Genomic DNA, 20630 nt, shown 5'->3' with positions numbered 1-20630 from the left:
CTGCTTCTGGCGAACCAGAGCAGCGTACGGAAATGCCGTTTACCTTCCCGTCAGAGCGGTACCTATTTATCTACTTGCACTTTGACGTGCTTTCGAACTGCTAGGTTGGCAGGAGCAGGGACCGAGCAACGGGAGCTCACCCCGTCGCGGGGATTCGAACTGCCGACCTTCTGATCAGCAAGTCCTAGGCTCTGTGATGTAACCCACAGCGCCACCCACTCTCTTAGGGCCCCCCAAAAAAAAATTAAAGGGGGAAAAACTGGATGTACATTTCCAAAATATAAGATAAAAAACAAATAAATTAAAACCTACATACAGCAATAGTGTTTTGTGTTGTGTAGGCGCCTATGGTGTAAGTAATGGGCCTCGCCTGCTGGCCTGCTCCCTAAAATATCACTGGTTTGCTCGTTTCTGTATATAGGGTGCCTACATTCTGCCTGGACTGGTTGCAACATGTGCAAATGGCTTTAGATACCTATTAGGTCCATAAATTACCATACTGTATAGGATATATTCAACACAAAAAACAGCAACAATTTGTTGTTGACAAAGGACAGCTGGACATACAAGGGCCCCATTACCTTCAGTAGCTTAGGGCCTCATCAAACTTAAATCTGACCCTGTACTGAGCTCTACTCCTCCATAACTTTTGAATCAAGAAGTGCTTTGCGGGCCCTGGGCACCTGGAAGCAGTGGTGGGATAGGTGAGAAAAAATAAGCTGAGCTTTAATCCTGGCAAGACGGAGGCACTGTAAATGATTCCAGTGTCTGAGCCATCAGTCAATTGCTCAGAGATCTGCGCCATTTGCCTATTTGCTACTGCGCCACATTACCTTGAGGCCAGTTTACACCATACCCCATACATGCCCACTTGATTGCTTCAATCTGCAGAATGGGCACTATTTTGGAAGTCACACAATACTTGTTCTGCCCTTGTAAAAAAAAAATGTCTAAGTGTTGCAGCCCTACATTTTGGAAGCCCCTGCTTATAGGCATCAGGCAGGCATCTTCACGGTAATCTTTCCAGTGCCTGGTTAAAACATTTTTGTCTAGAAAAGCCTACCCAGACATGCAAAAGTTACATCTTGTTATTTTAGCTACTGTTTATTTTAATAACCTTTTGGATATTTTTAATACCCATTTTAACTGTTTTATTTATAATTTTAATATTTATTTTATGTTATTGTAAACCACTTGCCTTTCTTTTAAACAGGTGTATAAATTTTGTCAAATAAATACCACACTATGGAAGTGGTAGACTCACTTTCTACAACACTTTGAGAACTGTGCTTTCTTTAAGTACCATTTACAGAGTAGCTAAACAGGGCTGTTCTGCCTGTAAGTTGCAACTGGAGATGGCCTGCTTTGAGTTCTCTAGTTGTTTCCTGAAAATTCATTTTAAAATGGTGGGGGAATTAAGCCATACTACACATTCATGCAATTTTTTAAGGGAACTCATACTGCATCAGTTGCTGGAAACCACAGGAGGGGAGAGAGTGTTCTTGGGCTCAGGGGTTTCCCAGAGGCATCCGGTTGGCCACCGAGAACAGGATGTTGGACTTGATGGGCCATTGGTCTGATCCAGCAGGCCCTCCTTATGTACATCAAGGTTTTTAAGACACCACACACAAAAATACCCTTGCTTCTGAGTGCATGTAGTTTTTCCTCTTTCAAAAACTATTCAGCCTCTCAAAAACAGTAGCACTTACTTCCCTAAAACAGAAACAATTATTTTGGTTCATGTTTGTTTGGCAGTTAAAATCCTTGCATGTTATTGGCTGCCTATGAAAGACTCCACCTCCTCCCCTGCCCACCAAAGCAAAGGAGTTACAGTGGTACCTCGGGTTACATATGCTTCAGGTTACATACGCTTCGGGTTACAGACTCCGCTAACCCGGAAGTAGTGCTTCAGGTTAAGAACTTTGCTTCAGGATGAGAACAGAAATCGTGCTCCAGCGGCGCGGCAGCAGCAGGAGGCCCCATTAGCTAAAGTGGTGCTTCAGGTTAAGAACAGTTTCAGGTTAAGTACGGACCTTCGGAACAAATTAAGTACTTAACCCGAGGTACCACTGTAGTTTTATAGGTAGGCTGAGAAAAAATAGCCCATATCCTGCTCAGTGGAGCAGACTCAGAGTATGGATGCACCCGGGTTTGAGCACCATATTAGACTTGTTTCCATCTGATTTTTTCCATCCTGCTGTCCCACATTCAATTGAATACCTGTTCAGCCAAACCACCCTCCCTCCCGGCTTAATGAAAAATATTAAAGCCATTTTGCTGAGTGTTCTTACGGAGGCTTGCAATGACTTCTCAGTGCTTGAAAGGTACTTTGCACACGCTCCGACGTTATTACTTCATGTTTCCAGAACTGAGCCATAAGGCGATGAAAATACATTCTAACAAGTAAGCTCTGTACAAAACTTTGTGCTGCATTCTCATCTTCTAATAGGAGTGGTCTTGTTCCGCATTCCGGCGGTCAGCAAGTCAGATCCTCTTTCAGCAGGTTTTTCCACCTGTTTCTGTTTTTCATTTCCAACCACCGTTCAACTTTCTATCAGCATGCTCAGTCCTCAGGTGTTACCATGGCTTGTTATTTCTTTATAAAACAAATTATACCACTTTTTATTTACAGTGGTACCTCAGGTTACATACACTTCAAGTTACATATGCTTCAGGTTACAGACTCCGCTAAGCCAGAAATAGTGCTTCAGGTTAAGAACTTTGCTTCAGGATGAGAACAGAAATTGTGCTTTAGCGGCGCAGCAGCAGCAGGAGGCCCCATTAGCTAAAGTGGTGCTTCAGGTTAAGAACAGTTTCAGGTTAAGAACGGACCTCCGGAACAAATTAAGTACTTAACCCGAGGTACCAGTGTACAAGTGTTTATATATCCGCTAAGGAAAGATACATCATGCTGCTTTACATTTGAGGATATTTGCTTAAGGTTTCATTTGGCCTTCCTGCAGCAAACTGCTGTCCCCTGCTGTTAGGAAATTAGGGCTGCTTTCCTTCTTCTCAATATTCACACCCAAAACACATAGTGATTAGCTTTTCTTTCTTCTTTTTACATAGCTGTTGTTAACACATTTCTCTGGCAGAGGCACACACATTAAATTGCTCCCTTCCTTCCAGGAATTCACATCTTCCACCCTAATCCGAGTAGTTTACAAAGAATCACAATTACACAATCAATTTTAAAACCTTGAAAGCAGCACGATGTAAAAGAACAGCATAAAAAGTAAGTAACATTAACTCTTTGGAAAAAGGATAAATTGTTATTCACCTTCACAATTTCAAAAGCTCCAGATGACAAATGAGAGATCACTGGAGACATATTCTATATTTGTAGAACTTGTTTTACTTACAAATATGCGACTAAAGCATATTGGAAGCAAACAGGCACTCATCCAAGCAGACACCACAGTTGACAGTCCAGTATCAGTTTTCCAAAGAAAGCTTGTGAACTCCAGTGATGCTCCAACCAACACACAGCTCTCTCTACATTTCCAAGTTCTAAGTGTTTCTCCCAGTGTCCATTTCTCCAAGTTGGGAATGTAGGAGAGAGTTGTTGGGTCTGCAATGCCACAGCTCGCAGTGGTTCTCAACCTGGGGGTCCCCAGATGTTGTTGGACTACAACTCCCATCATCCCTGAGCTCTGGCCTTGCTAGCTAGGGGTGATGGGAGTTCTAGTCCCAAAACATCTGAGGACCCACAGGTTGAGAAAGGCTGGTTAGAGGCTCATGTAGGAGCAAGAGGCATCACACCTTCCCACTCAGGCCCTGATTCAGACAGGTGCTTCCATTTGCTTCCCCCTCCTTCTGAGTAGCCTCGTGTGCAGCTAGGCATACACAGCAGCAGTGGCTCTGAAACCAGGCTTCCTCAACCTCGGCCCTCCAGATTTTTTTTGGCCTACAACTCCCATGATCCCTAGCTAGGAGGACTAGTGGTCAGGGGTGCTGGGAAGTGTAGTCACAAAACATCTGGAGGGCTGAGGTTGAGGAAGCCTGCTCTGAAACTCTTGCCTGCCTCACTATGTATTCTGCTCCTGTGACCCTGGAAGAGATGGGGGCGGGGGATTTCAGTTAGCCAGAAGCCCAGGCAGCTCCAGTCATAGGCCAGGGATATCTGGATCAAATGGTTTTTCAGGGTCACTTGCAGTGTGGAAATCTACTGGAGGGTCCTGCTCCCCTTGCTCTTACCTCTGAGAAGACCTCAGATACAATGTCTGGGCAGGCAGAACCCTGACACATTTACTGGAGGATGTAATATTTCCAAACTGTGCTGGGTATTACATTCAAAACAAGAACAGAGATTTTCAGACTGCCAGGTGCACATCTCCCATCATTCACTGAAACATGAATTTAATATAAAAACATAAAGACTTTGTGTGCAGACTTGCTAATACAGCCTTTTAACACTCCTACTGAATTGTACCTCTCTTGCACTGAAGGTAAAGAGAATGCACAAACATTATATAATCAACACTCCTGAGCATTTCCACTGTCAGGATATCCTAGTTCCATGAGGACAAGAACATTCTCTCTTGGGTCTGTACAGTGCCTCTCATGTGACATATGAGGTAGCAGCTCCACCATGTAGAATTGTTTATAATTTTCCTACTTGTTGCCTAGCATAGACATTCTACAGCAAATTAAATGGACTTCCACCATCATTTACACCTACTAGATTAGGCAGACCACTTTGAGCGAACTTAGTTTGTTATCAATAGACAAACCTCAGATGAAGCTGGACTCTTGAAACTTGAATCTTAGTTAAATGCACATCAGTTCTAATACTCTTCATGAGGCCTACTCTCCAATCTACTCTAGATTGCAGCATGCCTGCTTACTTCAGTGCAGCCAGGGCTTCAATCCTATCAGCATTTGTGCTGTGGTCTAAACCACAGCCTAGGGCTTGCCGATCAGAAAGTCGGCAGCTCAAATCCCCGCGAAGGGGTGAGCTTCTGTTGCTCGGTCCCAGCTCCTGCCAACCTAGCGGTTTGAAAGCACGTTAAAGGGCAAACAGATAAATAGGTACTGCTCCAGCGGGAAGGTAAACGGCATTTCGGTGCAGTGCTCTGGTTCGCCAGAAGCGGCATAGTCATGTTGGCCACATGACCTGGAAGCTGCCTGCGAACTCTGTCTCCCTCAGCCTATAGAGCGAGATGAGCGCCGCAACCCCAGTCATCTGCGACTGGACCTAATGGTCAGGGGTACCTTTACCTTTTAAGCTTTTGTGCTAGAGAGTCAGCCTCTCACAACAGAATGCAACCGTAATCCTTTTTGGCAATTTGCTGCCTGCTTGTAATTTGAAGTTGCTGCTTTGTTTTGTTTTTAAACCTAACCTTAATCCACAATTGTTATACATATTACAGTTGGAATTTAATTCTCCTTTCCCTCTCTTGTTTTCATCATGGTCATCACCCTCACACAACATGGAATTAGAGAACCATCAGGAATAATGTAAACCTACACTAATACTTCTGTAAAAGGGCACTTGGAACCATTCTCCTAGTCCACTAGTGAAATGACGTTCAAGCCACCCATATGCATGAAAGGGAAAGCCCAGCAACCAGAGCATGATAGCTCTCTGCTCTTAAACTTACATCATACAACAGTGCTTCTGCTGAAAGAACTCCCAAGAGGAATCCTGTCCCTATTGCGTGTGGCAGCATATGGAGACTTGATCAGCTATAGTCACCACATTATAGTCTCAGTTGATTATTTCCTTTATGAATTACCATGTCTCACCATCCACCCACAGCTGAAGCAACTCATTTAGGATGTACAGTATTAATAATAGTAGTTCATTTTCCAAGTATGTACACTTTTACGACAGTAACAACTGCAGTTCCCATGTGTCCTCTGGAAGTAGCCAAGTTTCATTTGAAGGCCACTTCACATTGAATGTTTAAGGAATACTCTCTAGATGGTTTGTGTCTGCACCTAAAAATATAAAAAATCAATGCAGGTGATGCATGTGTTATACTTATTAGGGAACTGCAGTTTACTGGTGCATTCTACTGAGTGTGTTCTGTTGGGGAGACGGACAGGATTTGTATCTGTATAGTTTTGTGAAATAGCCCTGCCCAAGTAAGCTGTCTTCATTTTCTGCTCCACCCCAGAATCTGAGGGCTGAGATCCAGTTAAACACTCCTCATAGACCTTGAACAAACTCCCAGACAGCCTGTCTCTGCAAAAATGCTGAGACATTGTACCTGTGAGAAATGCGTATTTTGCTACAAGTCTTCTACAAAAACAAAACAGGAAAACGAACACCACCATTTCCATCAGGGAGAGTTTACACATACAGTAGTCCAGCTTATCAAAGGGGTTTACATATTTATCTCCAGGGAAAGTTCACAATTTGACATTAGTCGATCACATAAATATTGTAAAAAAATTCTGTATTCCAGTCAAACAGAAAATCACCCAGTACTAATAGGACTCAATTATAACACACAATAATACAGAGTAGTGTATTTATGTTTTAACAATTTATTTCAGTTGTTTGTACAGCTTGGAATTGGTCTTCAGGTAATAAGTTATAAGAGGTTTATATACATATTTGTCCCCTGTGCCCCAAGGAATTTTTGACCACTTGGCACAAGCAGAATGCTATGCCACATGTAAGGGTAAAGCGAGCAAGACATCCTGTATAAATGGAAGTAAAACCTAGCAAAAATTTCCCTGACACAGTTCTTAGGACCAGCTCTCTCTACTCAGAAGTCCATAAATAAGTGCAGAGGGCAATCCATCCGAGACTGCACAGAGAGACTATATTACTCTAACGAAAGCTTCTTTCCTTTTAGTTTAGCTCATGCCATAGAATCTTGTAGTGATATATTTTATAGCATAGTATACAGTCAACGTTTTCTGGAAGTGATACATCTTTCCAAAATCATTCATTTCTTCATAGTACCAGTGTTGAAATGATTCACTTGCTTAATTTTAGAAAGAGACCAGGAATGAACTTGTTAAGCGGCATACTACACATAGAACAAATATTTTAAAAACATTTATTCACACATGCAGACCTCAAATGCAGTTCTGCGGAATCTGAACATGGAAGGAAAGTGAAGTGAAGATCTAGGAAAGCCTGAACAGCTGAGAACATGCAACATAGACTCCTCCAGTACAGTCACTGCCCTCTTTTTTGAATCCACATTTTATCCCTCGCACTTTCAGCGGCCTCATAAAAGAGCCTCTTTCTGCCTAGTGTGATGCTATTCACTACAGTCCTGTGCCACCAACCAAAGAATACTAGCAGTCCCAAACCAATAATCAACCATAACTTCCTTCTGCAACCTACAAGGGAGCAGAGGGGTTTGGAAACAATAGTAAAACAAGATGCATTAGTATGTCAAGATGGTAGGACAGGTAACATGATGGCTAAGCCTACAGCAAGAAGGCTAGGTTGCTGGGAAGGTCATAGCATGACCAATTTTTAAGTATTGAGGACGGATGGCACTACCAAAGATACTGGATTGCCACTTTAAACCTTGCATGCAGCAAGAATGTACTCTTCAGCCCATTAAAAAAATAAAAACGTAGTGTTTAGCAGCTTTCCCTGACTTTAACAAAAATAAGAATGCCTAAGGGAATTGTTCTCTTTTGCACATCTAAGGAACTATATGTCTGCGAAACAGCATAATTCTGATTATGATGTAAAGAATGTAAACAATACCTCATTTCCTCCCAAAGTCCTACACATACTTACCTAGGAGTACATCCCACTGAACATAGTGGGGTTTGCTTCTGAGAAGAAGAAAAAATGCCCAGGACTGCACTGAAAGTGTTTTCTCACTCTACACCAAATAAATAGATGTCTAAGGCAGAACAAAATAGCACTTTAGTACCAAGAACCAGCCTGTGGACTTAAGACAATTAAGACATACAAGCTGTGCAGGATATGGATGCCAAAGAATGGGGAAATGCAGTTGCTCCATCATTTGAAGGTGCTTTCTTTATGCACGACAAATTAGCTTTGTAAAACATTTCTCAGCAATTAATATAACCAAAGGACAGACTCCATAATTGTGTCAGAAATTTGATTCCTGTTTGAAGTTCAATTTATTTATGCTAAAGATTGAAATCTGTTAAAATATTTTTCTATGCAATTTTAACATGGTATGTATTTAGGTAGTACTTTGGAAACCTATTTTTCAAAATATTTAGTTAAATATGCAATACTTGCAATCTAATAGCTATACTGGGAAGAGAGCAATACATTTGGCAATAGACCAAAATGAAGGGTTGGGGTACTGCAGACCATAATGGGAACAACCCACCAAGCATGGCCACCCCACAACCACAATACAATTCTGATTAAAATGGGTAAAGAGCAGCAGTATTTGGTGGACGGCTCATAGTTTGCAAGATTAATTTTAAGTCATACTTTAGAAGGTGGATTGAAAGACATATGGTCATTTGCAACACACACTCACATTTTAAGTAAAACAAAAACACTCACATTAGAAACTGACTTTATCCTTCCACCTGCACAGAATTTTCAGCTATCAAATCTAAAGCATTTTACAATAAACATTCATAGTTTCTTTTGTCACATGAGATGTTGTACAACAAAACAAAAGAAGTGCACTTGTATGTATGCTGTTCGACTGGACAGACACCAACACCTGATATGTAGTGGGGGGGGAGGTTTCCAATTAACAAAATTACATCCCAGGGAAAGCAACAGCAACCCTTTGTTTTGTTCTGGTTTTTAAAGTGTTCTGTACAAACTGTCTTTAAAACACGCTTTAACATAACTGCACAATGTTTTGCTCTGGAGAAGTGCAATACATTGTACTCCTCATTACACTAAAAATACATTAAATAAAATCCAACCAATTTCAGTTACCTTTGGTAAAACACACTGGATCAAAGGCAGGAAGGAAACAAATAATTTTAAAAATGAAGTCTTTTTCACAGAACACACTGCTTACAGGTCTCAGTCAGCTTTCCTCAACCACTTCTATACAGGAGTCCCTAAAGTACGGTATGTACATGATTCCATTCTGCCACCTTTGCAGTGAAATCTTATGCAACATGCATGTGGTTAGCTGCCCATTCAACCAACTGCAACCCCCTGAGAATTTTTCTGGTCCGGCAGAAAAAGGAAAGGTAAAACTCTCTTCCGTACAGCTGGCCTTTTGGATCACAAATTTTGGTTTTCCTTGATGTTTCTTGGATACGCATCCACACACTTCACTCATGCTTCCCTATTAACCCACATGCAAGTTTCTCCATATTGTCAACTTGATGTTCACGTCCCAGTTAAAAACAAAATGTCATCCATCTAAAGGTTTCCCCAGATAAACTAACGTCACTTCAGTGTTTCCATAGACAGCAGACACTGCTGGATACAGACATGTCTTTGGCAGTCCTCGGAATGCAACGCCTAGAAACTCATAGCCTCGCTCAAAAGCCAAAGTCTTGTCTTCCATGTCCAGGATGACACGAATTCTCTCACCTATCTGTAAACAAAAATAAGACTGATTGAAGAAAGGGGATAATGAAAGAGACAAGATAAAGTGAAGGTAAACAGATGCCGAGGCAAAATAACATGGGGGGGGGGGATTAATTAAAACAATTAACATACAGAAAAGCCCTTTGAAGACATTTTCTGCTGATCAATGGTAAAGCTAAGAGTCAGTCATGGGGCTTTGAACAACTACACTGGTTAAACAGATATTCTTCATTTTGATGCATGCCTTGCTGAATTCAACTTGGCTAATTCCCAAGCTAGTGAGGTTAGGGAGGAAGCCTTACCAGGGAGTAACCCCCACTGAACAGATTGGGACCTATTTCCAAGTAAATGTAAACAGAATTGTGCCTAAAACAGAATGTGTCAGAGTTTACTATAAAAAATTCTGGAATGTATAGCTCAGGGTAGTCCAACATGTGGCCCATGAGACCTTTTTTGGTGGCCCTTGCCCTCAGACCTGTTACTACTCTTTAGCGACTCTTCTGCCTTTCCTGTCCTGAAGAGCAAGAGCTGGTTGGTTGCTTCTCCCCTCAACAGCAAATGAGCACGAGAGAGTATATGTGGTGGGGAGGGATGCTTGAAAACCCACCAATAAGGAGAAAGGGAGCTGGGCAACACATTTCCAAATGTTTGAGGTTGCATCTTTTGATTGGTGGACCGGCATGGCAACATGGAGAGAAAGGTGTGGCTTGGTGCTGGCGCCTCTTTGAAGGAACAACAATAGTGATGGCAGAGAGAGACAGAGCAGAGCCGCCAGGCTGGAGGGAGGCCGCAACACAGCCCAGGCATGGTGTGCAGCCAGCCTACAGGAGGGATATGGCGGGGCCTCTCTGCCCAGCACTCTGTGAGACTGGTGGGCTGCCCCTTGCCATGGAAGCTTTGCTGCTGCCCTGTTTAACAGATGGGGAGGGGGTGACTGCCTGCCAGGGACTGCAAGGGGTCTTGGGGTCCCCTTCCAACTCTACAAATCCTTCCCCCCTCAGTCAACAACTGACCTGAAGAGGCTGTGCGGGGGTGGGGTGGGGAAGCAGGATAGATGGTGGTGGCTGTGGTGACTGGCTGGCAGGTGAAGAGGATGAGACAGCTGTTGCCTGCCCTACCACCCCACCTTATGCTGTCTTCTCCTCCATGGGCTGCATTTATTTAATGGCTTCACAAGAGGCTCAAATCGTTTTGACTAGAAGTCATCTAAAATTATTTTATTTTGATTTATATTCGACCTTTTTATCCTGACAGGAACTCAATCTATCAATTGTGTATTTAATTATATATATTCAATTAAATATATTAATTGCTTACATTAAATATATTAACTATATTGTGTGCTCTTTAATTTACAATATGGAAATTTAATTCAGTGTGTGGCCCAAAGGTTCTGTGTCAAAGTGCTCTTGAGGCGCACTTGGTCTAAGTGGCTGGACCTCCCTGGCATAGCTCTTCACAGATCCAACACTCTTATATACATTCCAGGTTTCACTCACTTGATATTTGGGGGCATTGTTGCACTGGGGGAAGCTGCCATTGACCTCTCCATTATGTAACAAGTTATTATCCACCAAATTCCAGCCCCAGCTCTGGTCATCACTGCCCAGGAGTGCCACATAGCCCTGACACTGCATGGGAGCTCGTTTTGTAGCGATCCCAATTACTGCCACTGTGCCAAGAGGGCCTTCCCACCAGACTTCCCAAGCATGACGGCCTTCACTGAAACCAATCTTGGTCCTTGCTCCATCTGTACTCTGTGCAATGGGATTCCGATGCAAAGTAAATCCATTCTTCTTAATGTAGACATTCCTAGAACAATCATTGGTGCTGAAAGCATGCTGAAAGGCGCGTACCTGGAACAGAAGGTATTTTTTGAAAAAGCAATGCTGGAGATAAGATTACTAAACTAGGCAAGGCTATTAAGACAGCAACAACAACAACTCTACACACCTATTCTTAATAAGGTATGGTAAACCCAAATAGATGTATAATTAACCCATCTGTAAAAGAATGCCACCCAGAGTAAGAACACGCTGTGATTTCACAACCTCAGTCCTCACCACCTGCCCAGCTGGGCTAGAACTGGCTACCTGGCTCAACATAGAAAAACAGGCCTGCCAAGGTCTTTTGGAAACAGAGCAAGCAGGAGAAAAGCATCGTTTAAACACCAGCTATTCCAGGCATGCTGGAGCAAGGCATCAACCCCCCCAGGGGGGTCCTCAATCCAGTTCCCAAGATGGTGCCCTATTGAGCACTATACCTTTCTGCAGTTCCTACCATGCAAAGCATCTGGGCCATAGGCAGCGGCTGCAAAGAGGAACCACATCTGAACAACATGTACTCAATGAGTGTTTCCACCAACACTGGTATGCATATATACATGTGCAATTGGGGAGGGGGAATGACAGTTTGCATTTTACTGGAGCTAGGAAACAGCCCAGAATCGGTGCCAGAGTTCTGCCTTGGAACAAAGTAATCAGCAGCCAGTGTTTTTGAGCATGTGCGTTAGTGCCTCTCTTTCCCTCTCTCTCACAACACGGAACAATGTCCTCTCCTCCCCGCACATCTGGGTTTAAGAAGAAAGAGGTCCTGCTCACAAAACACAGGAGACGAGACCCTCGGCACCTCCAGTATCTTATCTCGTGCAAGGGATGTAGGGGCAGAGTACCCAGATTATATCTACTGTATATATTCCTTCCTGGGTTTCCTCGCGCGCGCAAAAAAGGAGGGTCGCTCCCTCCCGTGCGGGGCCATCCTGACCTTGCCCTTGTAGGTGGGCACGTTGCAGAGGATGTCGGTGCGCAGCGCCTCCTCCGCCAGGCTGCGAGCGGCCAGGCTCCGCCACACCTCGCTGTTCTCGTCGCCGTGCAGGACGCGGCACCACAGCTTGCACACCAGCGCGCAGCTCCGCAGCTCCCGCAGCTCCAGGTAGGAGAAGACGAACTCGAGCACCCGCCCGGGAAGCCGCCAGCCCCCCGCATTAGCAGCCGTAGCGGCGGCGGCGGCAGCAGCAACAGCCACCGAGCTCGGCGTTCCTCCGCCGCCGCCGCCTCCGCCGCCGGCAGCCGCCGCCATAGCCTCCGGTCCCACCGAGTCCTCGCGTCCCGCGCGCACGCCTCGCCAACCGACCGCCCCGGCCCAGGCAAAGGCGGTGCGAGGCCGCGAGCCCACCAAGCAGCCAACCGGCCAATCCGGCTCACGCCGTCAGCGAGGGCAGGGAGGGAGGCGGCGCAGCCGACGCTCGACGTCCTTCCCACCAGCTGCCGGCAAGTGCGGGCGGAAGTGAAAGCTTTAGCCGGGGCCTGAGGAGGCGTCGGAGAAAGTGCTGTCTTTCCCCCCTCCACTGCCTCTTCGGTTCGCGGTTGGAGGAGCGGTGAGACGAATCCAGGTTTCCTGCCGCGGGTCTCTCCGACTGCGGAGCTTTTATTCGCTTTTTGTTACTACTATTGTGGCGGCGGTGGTTGAGAGCTAGGCCCTGAAGGTGAGCCGACCATGTTGGGTGAGGGCAGAGCTGTCAAGGGGGCTTCTCTAAATCCATGCGCGAAAACCTCACCTGTTAATGTAAAGGGGGGGGGTGTGATAATAGGGTGACGTAATTTCTCTTCGCCGGAAGAGGACACTGTCGCATGGAGAGACGGCGGGACGGGTAAGCCTGTCTGAGGTAATTCGGTTATTTTTTTGGCCTCCTCGATACTAAAATACAGTAGTAGGGTGGCTTGACTTGAGGCTGTCACCCTATTGCGTATTTACTTGGCAATAAGCGTTTACTTGGATTGTAGGCGTGTTTCTGACTGGTTTGGTCCTCATAGCTATGAAGAATGCTCACCCATCTCCCTGTTTTCACGTCTTTTCTTTTCCTTCCCCCACCCTTCACCGAATGTTTTCTCTAGTCTGGAGTATTGTTTGAACGCGCTTTGCCCGTCTTTCCTTGTCAGTACTGGTCTGGGCTAGTCAAATGCCAGCCACTTCTCTGCCTCCACTTGACACCCTTGTGATGATTAATGCTCGTCTGTCAATCCGTATAGAACGTCCCTAAGCATAGGCTAATAGAGTTCTGTCAAGAGAACAAGCTGGTCATCACAAACACGCTTTTCCAACAACACAAGAGACAACTCTACACATGGACATCCCCAGATGGGCAACATCGAAATCAGATTGATTATATTCTCTGCAGCCAAAGATGGAGAAGCTCTATACAGTCAGCAAAAACAAGACCTGGAGCTGACTGTGGCTCAGATCATCAGCTCCTTATAGCAAAATTCAAGCTTAAACTGAAGAAAGTAGGAAAAACCACTGGACAGGTAAGATACAATCTAAACCAAATCCCTTATGAATACACAGTGGAAGTGAGGAACAGGTTTAAGGATTTAGATTTGCTGGACAGAGTGCCTGAAGAACTATGGATGGAGGCTCGCAACATTATACAGGAGGCAGCAACTAAAACCATCCCAATGAAAAAGAAATGCAAGAAAGCAAAGTGGCTGTCCAACGAGGCCTTACAAATAGCGGAGGAGAGAAGGCAAGCAAAATGCGAGGGAGATAGTGAAAGATACAGGAAATTGAATGCAGATTTCCAAAGAACAGCAAGGAGAGACAAGAAGGCCTTCTTAAACGAGCAATGCAAAGAAATAGAGGAAAGCAACAGAATGGGAAGAACCAGAGATCTGTTCAAGAAAATCGGAAATATGAAAGGAACATTTCGTACAAAGATTACCATAATAAAGGACAAAAGTGGTAAAGATCTAACTGAAGCAGAAGACATCAAGAAGAGGTGGCAAGAATACACAGAGGAATTATACCAGAAAGATATGGATGTCTCATACACCCCAGGTAGTGTGGTTGCTGACCTTGAGCCAGACATCCTGGAGAGTGAAGTCAAATGGGCCTTAGAAAGCACTGCAAATAACAAGGCCAGTGGAAGTGATGGTATTCCAGCTGAACTGTTTAAAATTTTAAAAGATGATGCTGTTAAGGTGCTACACTCAATATGCCAGCAAGTTTGGAAAACTCAGCAGTGGCCAGAGGATTGGAGAAGATCAGTCTACATTCCAATCCCAAAGAAAGGCAGTGCCAAAGAATGCTCCAACTACCGCACAATTTCACTCATTTCACATGCTAGCAAGGTTATGCTTAAAATTCTACAAGGAAGGCTCAAGCAGTATGTGGACCGAGAACTCCCAGAAGTGCAAGCTGGATTTAGAAGAGGCAGAGGAACCAGAGACCAAATTGCAAACATGCGCTGGATTATGGAGAAAGCCAGAGAGTTCCAGAAAGACATCTACTTCTGCTTCATTGACTATGCAAAAGCCTTTGACTGTGTTGACCACAGCAAACTATGGCAAGTTCTTAAAGAAATGGGAGTGCCTGATCACCTCATCTGTCTCCTGCGAAATCTCTATGTGGGACAAGAAGCTACAGTTAGAACTGGATATGGAACAACTGATTGGTTCCAAATTGGGAAAGGAGTACGGCAAGGCTGTATATTGTCTCCCTGCTTATTTAACTTATATGCAGAATTCATCATGCGAAAGGCTGGGCTGGATGAATCCCAAGCCGGAATTAAGATTGCCGGAAGAAATATCAACAACCTCAGATATGCAGATGACACAACCTTGATGGCAGAAAGTGAAGAGGAATTAAAGAACCTTTTAATGAGGGTGAAAGAGGAGAGCGCAAAATATGGTCTGAAGCTCAACATCAAAAAAACGAAGATCATGGCCACTGGGCCCATCACCTCCTGGCAAATAGATGGGGAAGAAATGGAGGCAGTGAGAGATTTTACTTTCTTGGGCTCCATGATCAGTGCAGATGGTGACAGCAGTCACGAAATTAAAAGACGCCTGCTCCTTGGGAGAAAGGCGATGGCAAACCTAGACAACATCTTAAAAAGCAGAGACATCACCTTGCCAACAAAGGTCCGTATAGTAAAAGCCATGGTTTTCCCAGTAGTGATGTATGGAAGTGAGAGCTGGACCATAAAGAAGGCTGATCGCCGAAGAATTGATGCTTTTGAATTATGGTGCTGGAGGAGACTCTTGAGAGTCCCATGGACTGCAAGAAGATCAAACCTCTCCATTCTGAAGGAAATCAGCCCTGAGTGCTCACTGGAAGGACAGATCGTGAAGCTGAGGCTCCAATACTTTGGCCACCTCATGAGAAGAGAGGACTCCCTGGAAAAGACCCTGATGTTGGGAAAGATGGAGGGCACAAGGAGAAGGGGACGACAGAGAATGAGATGGTTGGATTGTGTTCTTGAATCTACTAGCATGAGTTTGATCAAACTGCGGGAGGCAGTGGAAGACAGAAGTGCCTGGCGTGCTCTGGTCCATGGGGTCACGAAGAGTCGGACACGACTAAACGACTAAACAACAACAACAAGCATATGTATGAAGAAGTAATAATAATAATAATAATTTATTATTTATACCCCGTCCATCTGGCAGGGTTTCCCCAGCCATTCTGGGCGGCTCCCAACAGAATATTAAACAGAATAAAACGTCAAACATTAAAAACTTCCCTAAACAGGGCTGCCTTCAGATGTCTTCTAAAAGTAAGATAGTTGTTTATTTCCTTGACATCTGATGGGAGGGCGTTCCACAGGGTGGGCGCCACCACTGAGAAGGCCCTCTGCTTGCTTCCCTGTAATCTCACTTCTCGCAGTGAGGGAACCGCCAGAAGGCCATTGGTACTGGACCTTAGTGTCCGGGCTGAACGATGGGGGTGGAGACACTCCTTCAGGTATACTGGGTCATCTCCAAGGAGTTAAATGCATACTAAGGAATACCATTTATTTTCAAAGACTTTCTTTCAAAGAACAGACATACTGAGCTTTGTTTTCCAAAATGTCGTGCTAGGAACTTACTGTCAGTGATTTACTTTTGCTCGATCCTCTTTTGCCATTCAGATTTCTGACTGCAGTTCTCTGTTAGTGCTATATGACCATAAGGTATATAGGCATATTCATCATGGGTACATTAGTAAACCAGACAAACTGTTGTGGGCACCACTTACCGTATTTTTCGTCCCATAGGACACTCCGTCCCATAGGACACACCTAGTGTTTTTTTTTTGGGGGGGGAAATAAAGGAAAAAAGGGCTGCCTAGGCTGTGGATGTGTTCCCGAAGCGCCGGGCGCTCTGCTTTCAGCGGAAACTCCCGCAGGGCTGCCTAGGCTGCGGATGTCTTCCTGAAGCCTGGAGAGCGAGAGGGGTCGGTGCGCACCGACCCCTCTCGCTCTCCAAGCTTCAGCAAAAGCCTGCATTCGCCCCATAGGACGCACCCAGATTTCCCCTTCATTTTTGGAGGGGAATAAGTGTGTCCTATGGGGCAAAAAATACGGTATGCTTGGTTGTGGTGCCCATATCACAGTGTATTGTTGACTACTGCAGAATGTTCCTTTCAGTCCCTTATTTCAGTAGGAAAAGGGGATTCTGTGGTGCCAGGGAAGGCATCTGTGATTTCATGTGCACTAGCAGATGCCATGTTGGCAAGCTTTGCTATAAACCAATTAATTGAGGAGAACAGAGGTGTATATTGCATGCCTAAACAAATGGCCTCTCATTTAAACAAAATCAGACTGATACTTAAAGCTGTTTTGGTTCCAGGATTATAAATTGTGGTTTCAAAGGTGGCATTAAAACATACATTCTGTCCATGCAATGAAGTGATGCATCCTGTGACTTTTGAGGAATCAACTATACCAGAAACAACTTCTATCTTGCTAATCATGTGTTTGTGTTTTTCAGACTCTCCTACTATGGCGGAGAAGTGGGCCAATGGACACTCTTCTTCAATATTATGTTTGAACGTGAACAAAGATGGTCTGTTGGCTTCAGGAGCAGAAGGAGGGGAGCTAACCATCTGGAGTGAGGAAGGGACTCCATTAGAGCACACACTTCTCCAGAAATCTGATGATGTCACCAGTGTTGTGTTTTCTCCCACCTGTTCCAAAAGACTATATGCTTCTCATGGAGAGACTGTTAGCATTTTGGATACTAGGTGTCTCAAAGAGCCAGTTGAACATTTCCATGTAAATGATGAAGAGATCAATTGTCTTTCAGTAAATGAAACAGATAGTTTATTAGGTGCTGCAGATGATTCTGGAGTAATAAAGATAATTGATCTGGAAAGCAAGAAGTTAAGCCGCTGCCTTAGACGACACTCAAATATTTGTGCATCAGTTGTGTTTCGTCCTCAAAGACCTCAAAGCCTTCTTTCATGTGGTCTGGATATGAAGGTGATCAGCATAAAATGAAAGCTTCCTGTAGGGCGCACACCAGCAATGATCTTTGATACATGTTTCTTTCCTCTCCTACTATATGTTAATTTGGCTATGAGCCTCCTGTGGCATTAGATGAAGTAATCCTCCTATATATGTATTGATCAGGAATTAAGATAGTCCCTTGTGAAAGACAGTATGAGTGCCAGCCAAGATAAAACAAGCAGGCAAGATAAAAAGGAATCATTCTTGAAATGTTGGCTTCCGGTGAATGGCTAAATCAAATGCTGAAGTAGTTTAACGGAGGGGACAAATTAAGTAATAAAGAATACAACTGAGGGTGAGCAAAGTGCCCTTATGCCACTGAGTATAGACCAAATCCCAAATGATTGGGTTTTTATGCTATGTTGAGCCCTGGCATTTCTCTTTATAGAGATATCCAGGTTCATCGTCTTAAATTTCTGCTGTGTGAGAAATTCTTAAAGTTAGTGTGGTGATTAAACTTCTTTATTATGCATGTAGGGAAGTAAAAAGGCAACAATATTATGGCTATACAGGCTCAAATCGGATATTGTGTTTCCAATCTTCAAACAGTGACTTAGAGATTGGGAATGTGTTGCAGGCTGTCATGGTCCCTGCTTCCCTATTATGCATAGACTCCCCTCTCTTTTCCACAATTTGTGGTATTCATTATATTCAGATTCAGCAAACTAAGATCAGCACTCACAGGGCATCTCCTCCAAAACATGGTTTGAAGCAGGTTGGCACACAGTGTTGGGAGGCACATCTGGTAGTACTAACCTGTATTTTGTTAGATTCTGATATTGTTTTAAACCATAGTTATCACAAGAAAGGAGGTGAGAAATTTGCAGTTGAAGGAACGTGAGCCTGTGGCATATTCCCTATCTTCAAATTAATGACCTGAAATGTGATGGTTGATGAACCAGGGAATCCTGCATCACACAAGCAATTTATGATGCAATTTGAACCATGTCTACTCAGAAATAAGTTCTGTGGAATTCAAAGGGACTTACAGATAAGTGAGATAAGGATTGCAGTCTAGTTTGGTTTTTGCACAAGCCAATTCTATTTTAACCAACACCCATCTATAATAAAAGCAGTATTAAACTATTTTAAATGAATAATGGTATACATCTTTCAGTTCTTAGTTTCTATAATGAGGCTTCTGATTTAAGAAATAGTTTTTGCTCAGTTCTTGGTTACTGGTCATTGTAATTAATACAACATAGAGGTCTGGGTGTTGTCACAGGAATGCTGTTTTCACAGCTTAGATAATGCAACATTCTGAGAACCTCTGTTTCTTTGGCACAAGGTAATTTGTTCAGCTTGGTAGATGGATTTAATAAACGTAGTAAAAGTACTCTTAAGAAATCTTTTGTGCAATTTGTTTAAAGCTTCTCAAAGCTTAACAGTGAAAAATGCTACTATATAAATGATAGTAAACTTTTTTTCACTTGATTTATAGACGCAGGGAAGCATCACTTGGTGACAGCTACCTCAATTTATGACTCTGGGAACAGAACAACATAAAGGAAACTTAAAACTGTGTGCAAATAGGAACATGAACTCATTTAGTGTGTGCTAGTATATGCCCTATACAAAGAAATAATTCTGATTTGTTCTTTTTGAAGGTTATGATGTGGAACTTGCAGAAAGCTCGCCCTCTGTGGATTGTGGACTTGCAAGAGGAGGAAGTCAATGAACATTCAACTGGTCAGCTTTTTAACCCTCCATTGGCCCATTCCTTGTCTGTTTCTGCTTGTGGCAATGTTTTTGGCTGTGGAGCTGAAGATGGTAAAATCAGAATCTTTAGGGTAACAGGTACCAAGTTTGAGCAGGAGGCAGCATTTAAGGGCCACTCCTTAGCAGTGTCACAGATTTTCTTTCTACCAGAAGCCTACCGGTTCATTACAGGAGGAAATGATGGCAGAGTGTTGTTGTGGGATGTCAGCAATGAACTAGGAAAACAGAAGAGTCCAGTCAAATCCATCCACAGAAGGAGAACTAGGATGTCCAACACCACCAAGAAACTTGACAAAATAAATGCAGATTGTTCAAATGAGCATGTGCCAATTTTACCAAAACTAACGATTGAACATGGAGAGAAGGTGAACTGGATTTCATGTGCAGAGATTAAAGGCTCTAGAAGAATACTGGTTGCTGATCAGAGTACCAGTATATCAGTCTATCCTATTGCTGAAGCTTAGACATGCCTTGGCCTAACCGTTTGTCTGATACACCACCTTTATTACCCCTAATGTGTTTTAAACCAACTGCAGCTTTTCTGTATATTGCTAAAAATATTTATTTTAGCAGTGGATAAAGTTTAATTCATTGTATCAGTAATGGGATATCTTATGATAAACCAGGTATTAACTTGCTGATGAGTTTGAAATAAAATTCAGTTGTGAATGTGTGTATGTGTGAATAACTTTTTGACAGGAGGAAAAAATTGCATATTGGTACATGCTATTGTAAATTCCAATGCCATCAGAAGACTTTCAAAAGATCCCTTCATGCACACTTAAGCCAGCTGAACTACATCTACCCAGTATTTGGATTTGAGCTTTAATGTATAATTTATCCATGAGTATGCCTGAATTTCTCCATGGTGGATCCTAGAAGTTGTATTTCCTCTATTGTGGTTCAAAAGCAAAAAGCTGATTCCAAGGAATCCTTAAGTCTTAAATTATGCAGCACAATCTAGGTTTCTTCTATGAAGAAATCAAACATGAGTTCCTAATTAATTTTTTCAACCTATTGTTACATGCTGTTGTTATCATAAAATGTTATCAATATGCCCAGGTTTAGATACTTCTGCCTAGTTTATTTACATTAATATTCTTTTGCTGTTATTAAATCACAACTTACAATTTACTTTTACTACACAAACTGAAAATGTAAGTTTTAAAAGAAAAA

The 20630-nt window shown here is 43.4% G+C and overlaps 2 protein-coding genes across 6 annotated transcripts; one reads left to right on the top strand and one right to left on the bottom strand.

Annotated features, from left to right (window-relative positions):
• Nucleotides 1–6479: 6479 nt before the first annotated feature.
• Nucleotides 6480–12663, bottom strand: FBXO45 (F-box protein 45). The gene is made up of 3 exons (XM_082221939.1): nucleotides 12233–12663; nucleotides 10969–11325; nucleotides 6480–9476 (listed from the first exon to the last, which is right to left on the bottom strand). The coding sequence occupies exons 1-3, from the start codon at nucleotides 12545–12547 to the stop codon at nucleotides 9291–9293; spliced, it is 858 nt and encodes a 285-aa protein (XP_082078065.1). The 5' UTR covers nucleotides 12548–12663; the 3' UTR covers nucleotides 6480–9290.
• On the top strand, nucleotides 12282–20127 carry WDR53 (WD repeat domain 53). Of its 5 annotated transcripts, none has more exons than XM_082221916.1 (3): nucleotides 12282–12400; nucleotides 17218–17708; nucleotides 19343–20127. In XM_082221916.1, the coding sequence occupies exons 2-3, from the start codon at nucleotides 17229–17231 to the stop codon at nucleotides 19916–19918; spliced, it is 1056 nt and encodes a 351-aa protein (XP_082078042.1). In that variant the 5' UTR covers nucleotides 12282–12400; nucleotides 17218–17228; the 3' UTR covers nucleotides 19919–20127. The 5 variants fall into 5 exon arrangements, with proteins under 5 accessions (XP_082078042.1, XP_082078041.1, XP_082078040.1 ...); XM_082221915.1 differs by lacking the exon at nucleotides 12282–12400 and adding an exon at nucleotides 12743–12845; XM_082221914.1 differs by lacking the exon at nucleotides 12282–12400 and adding an exon at nucleotides 12820–12953.
• The last annotated feature ends 503 nt before the right edge of the window (nucleotides 20128–20630 follow it).

This window comes from Podarcis vaucheri (assembly GCF_965113315.1).
Source record: "Podarcis vaucheri genome assembly, chromosome: 5".
Lineage (NCBI taxonomy): Eukaryota > Metazoa > Chordata > Lepidosauria > Squamata > Lacertidae > Podarcis > Podarcis vaucheri.
The sequence above is the reverse complement of the archived record's forward strand: the minus strand, read 5'-3'. Positions and strand labels throughout refer to the sequence as shown.

What these genes read in the sequence shown, in the direction of transcription:
- FBXO45 (XM_082221939.1), bottom strand. Translation starts at nt 12,547, where the DNA reads ATGGCGGCGGCTGCCGGCGGCGGAGGCGGCGGCGGCGGAGGAACGCCG. An exon ending in TGCCCACCTACAAGGGCAAG is followed by an intron (nt 11,326 to 12,232) that starts GTCAGGATGGCC and finishes CTTCTGTTCCAG; the next exon opens with GTACGCGCCTTTCAGCATGC. An exon ending in ACAATGCCCCCAAATATCAA is followed by an intron (nt 9,477 to 10,968) that starts GTGAGTGAAACC and finishes TTTTGTTTACAG; the next exon opens with ATAGGTGAGAGAATTCGTGT.
- WDR53 (XM_082221916.1), top strand. Translation starts at nt 17,229, where the DNA reads ATGGCGGAGAAGTGGGCCAATGGACACTCTTCTTCAATATTATGTTTG. An exon ending in CATGTGGTCTGGATATGAAG is followed by an intron (nt 17,709 to 19,342) that starts GTGATCAGCATA and finishes TTCTTTTTGAAG; the next exon opens with GTTATGATGTGGAACTTGCA.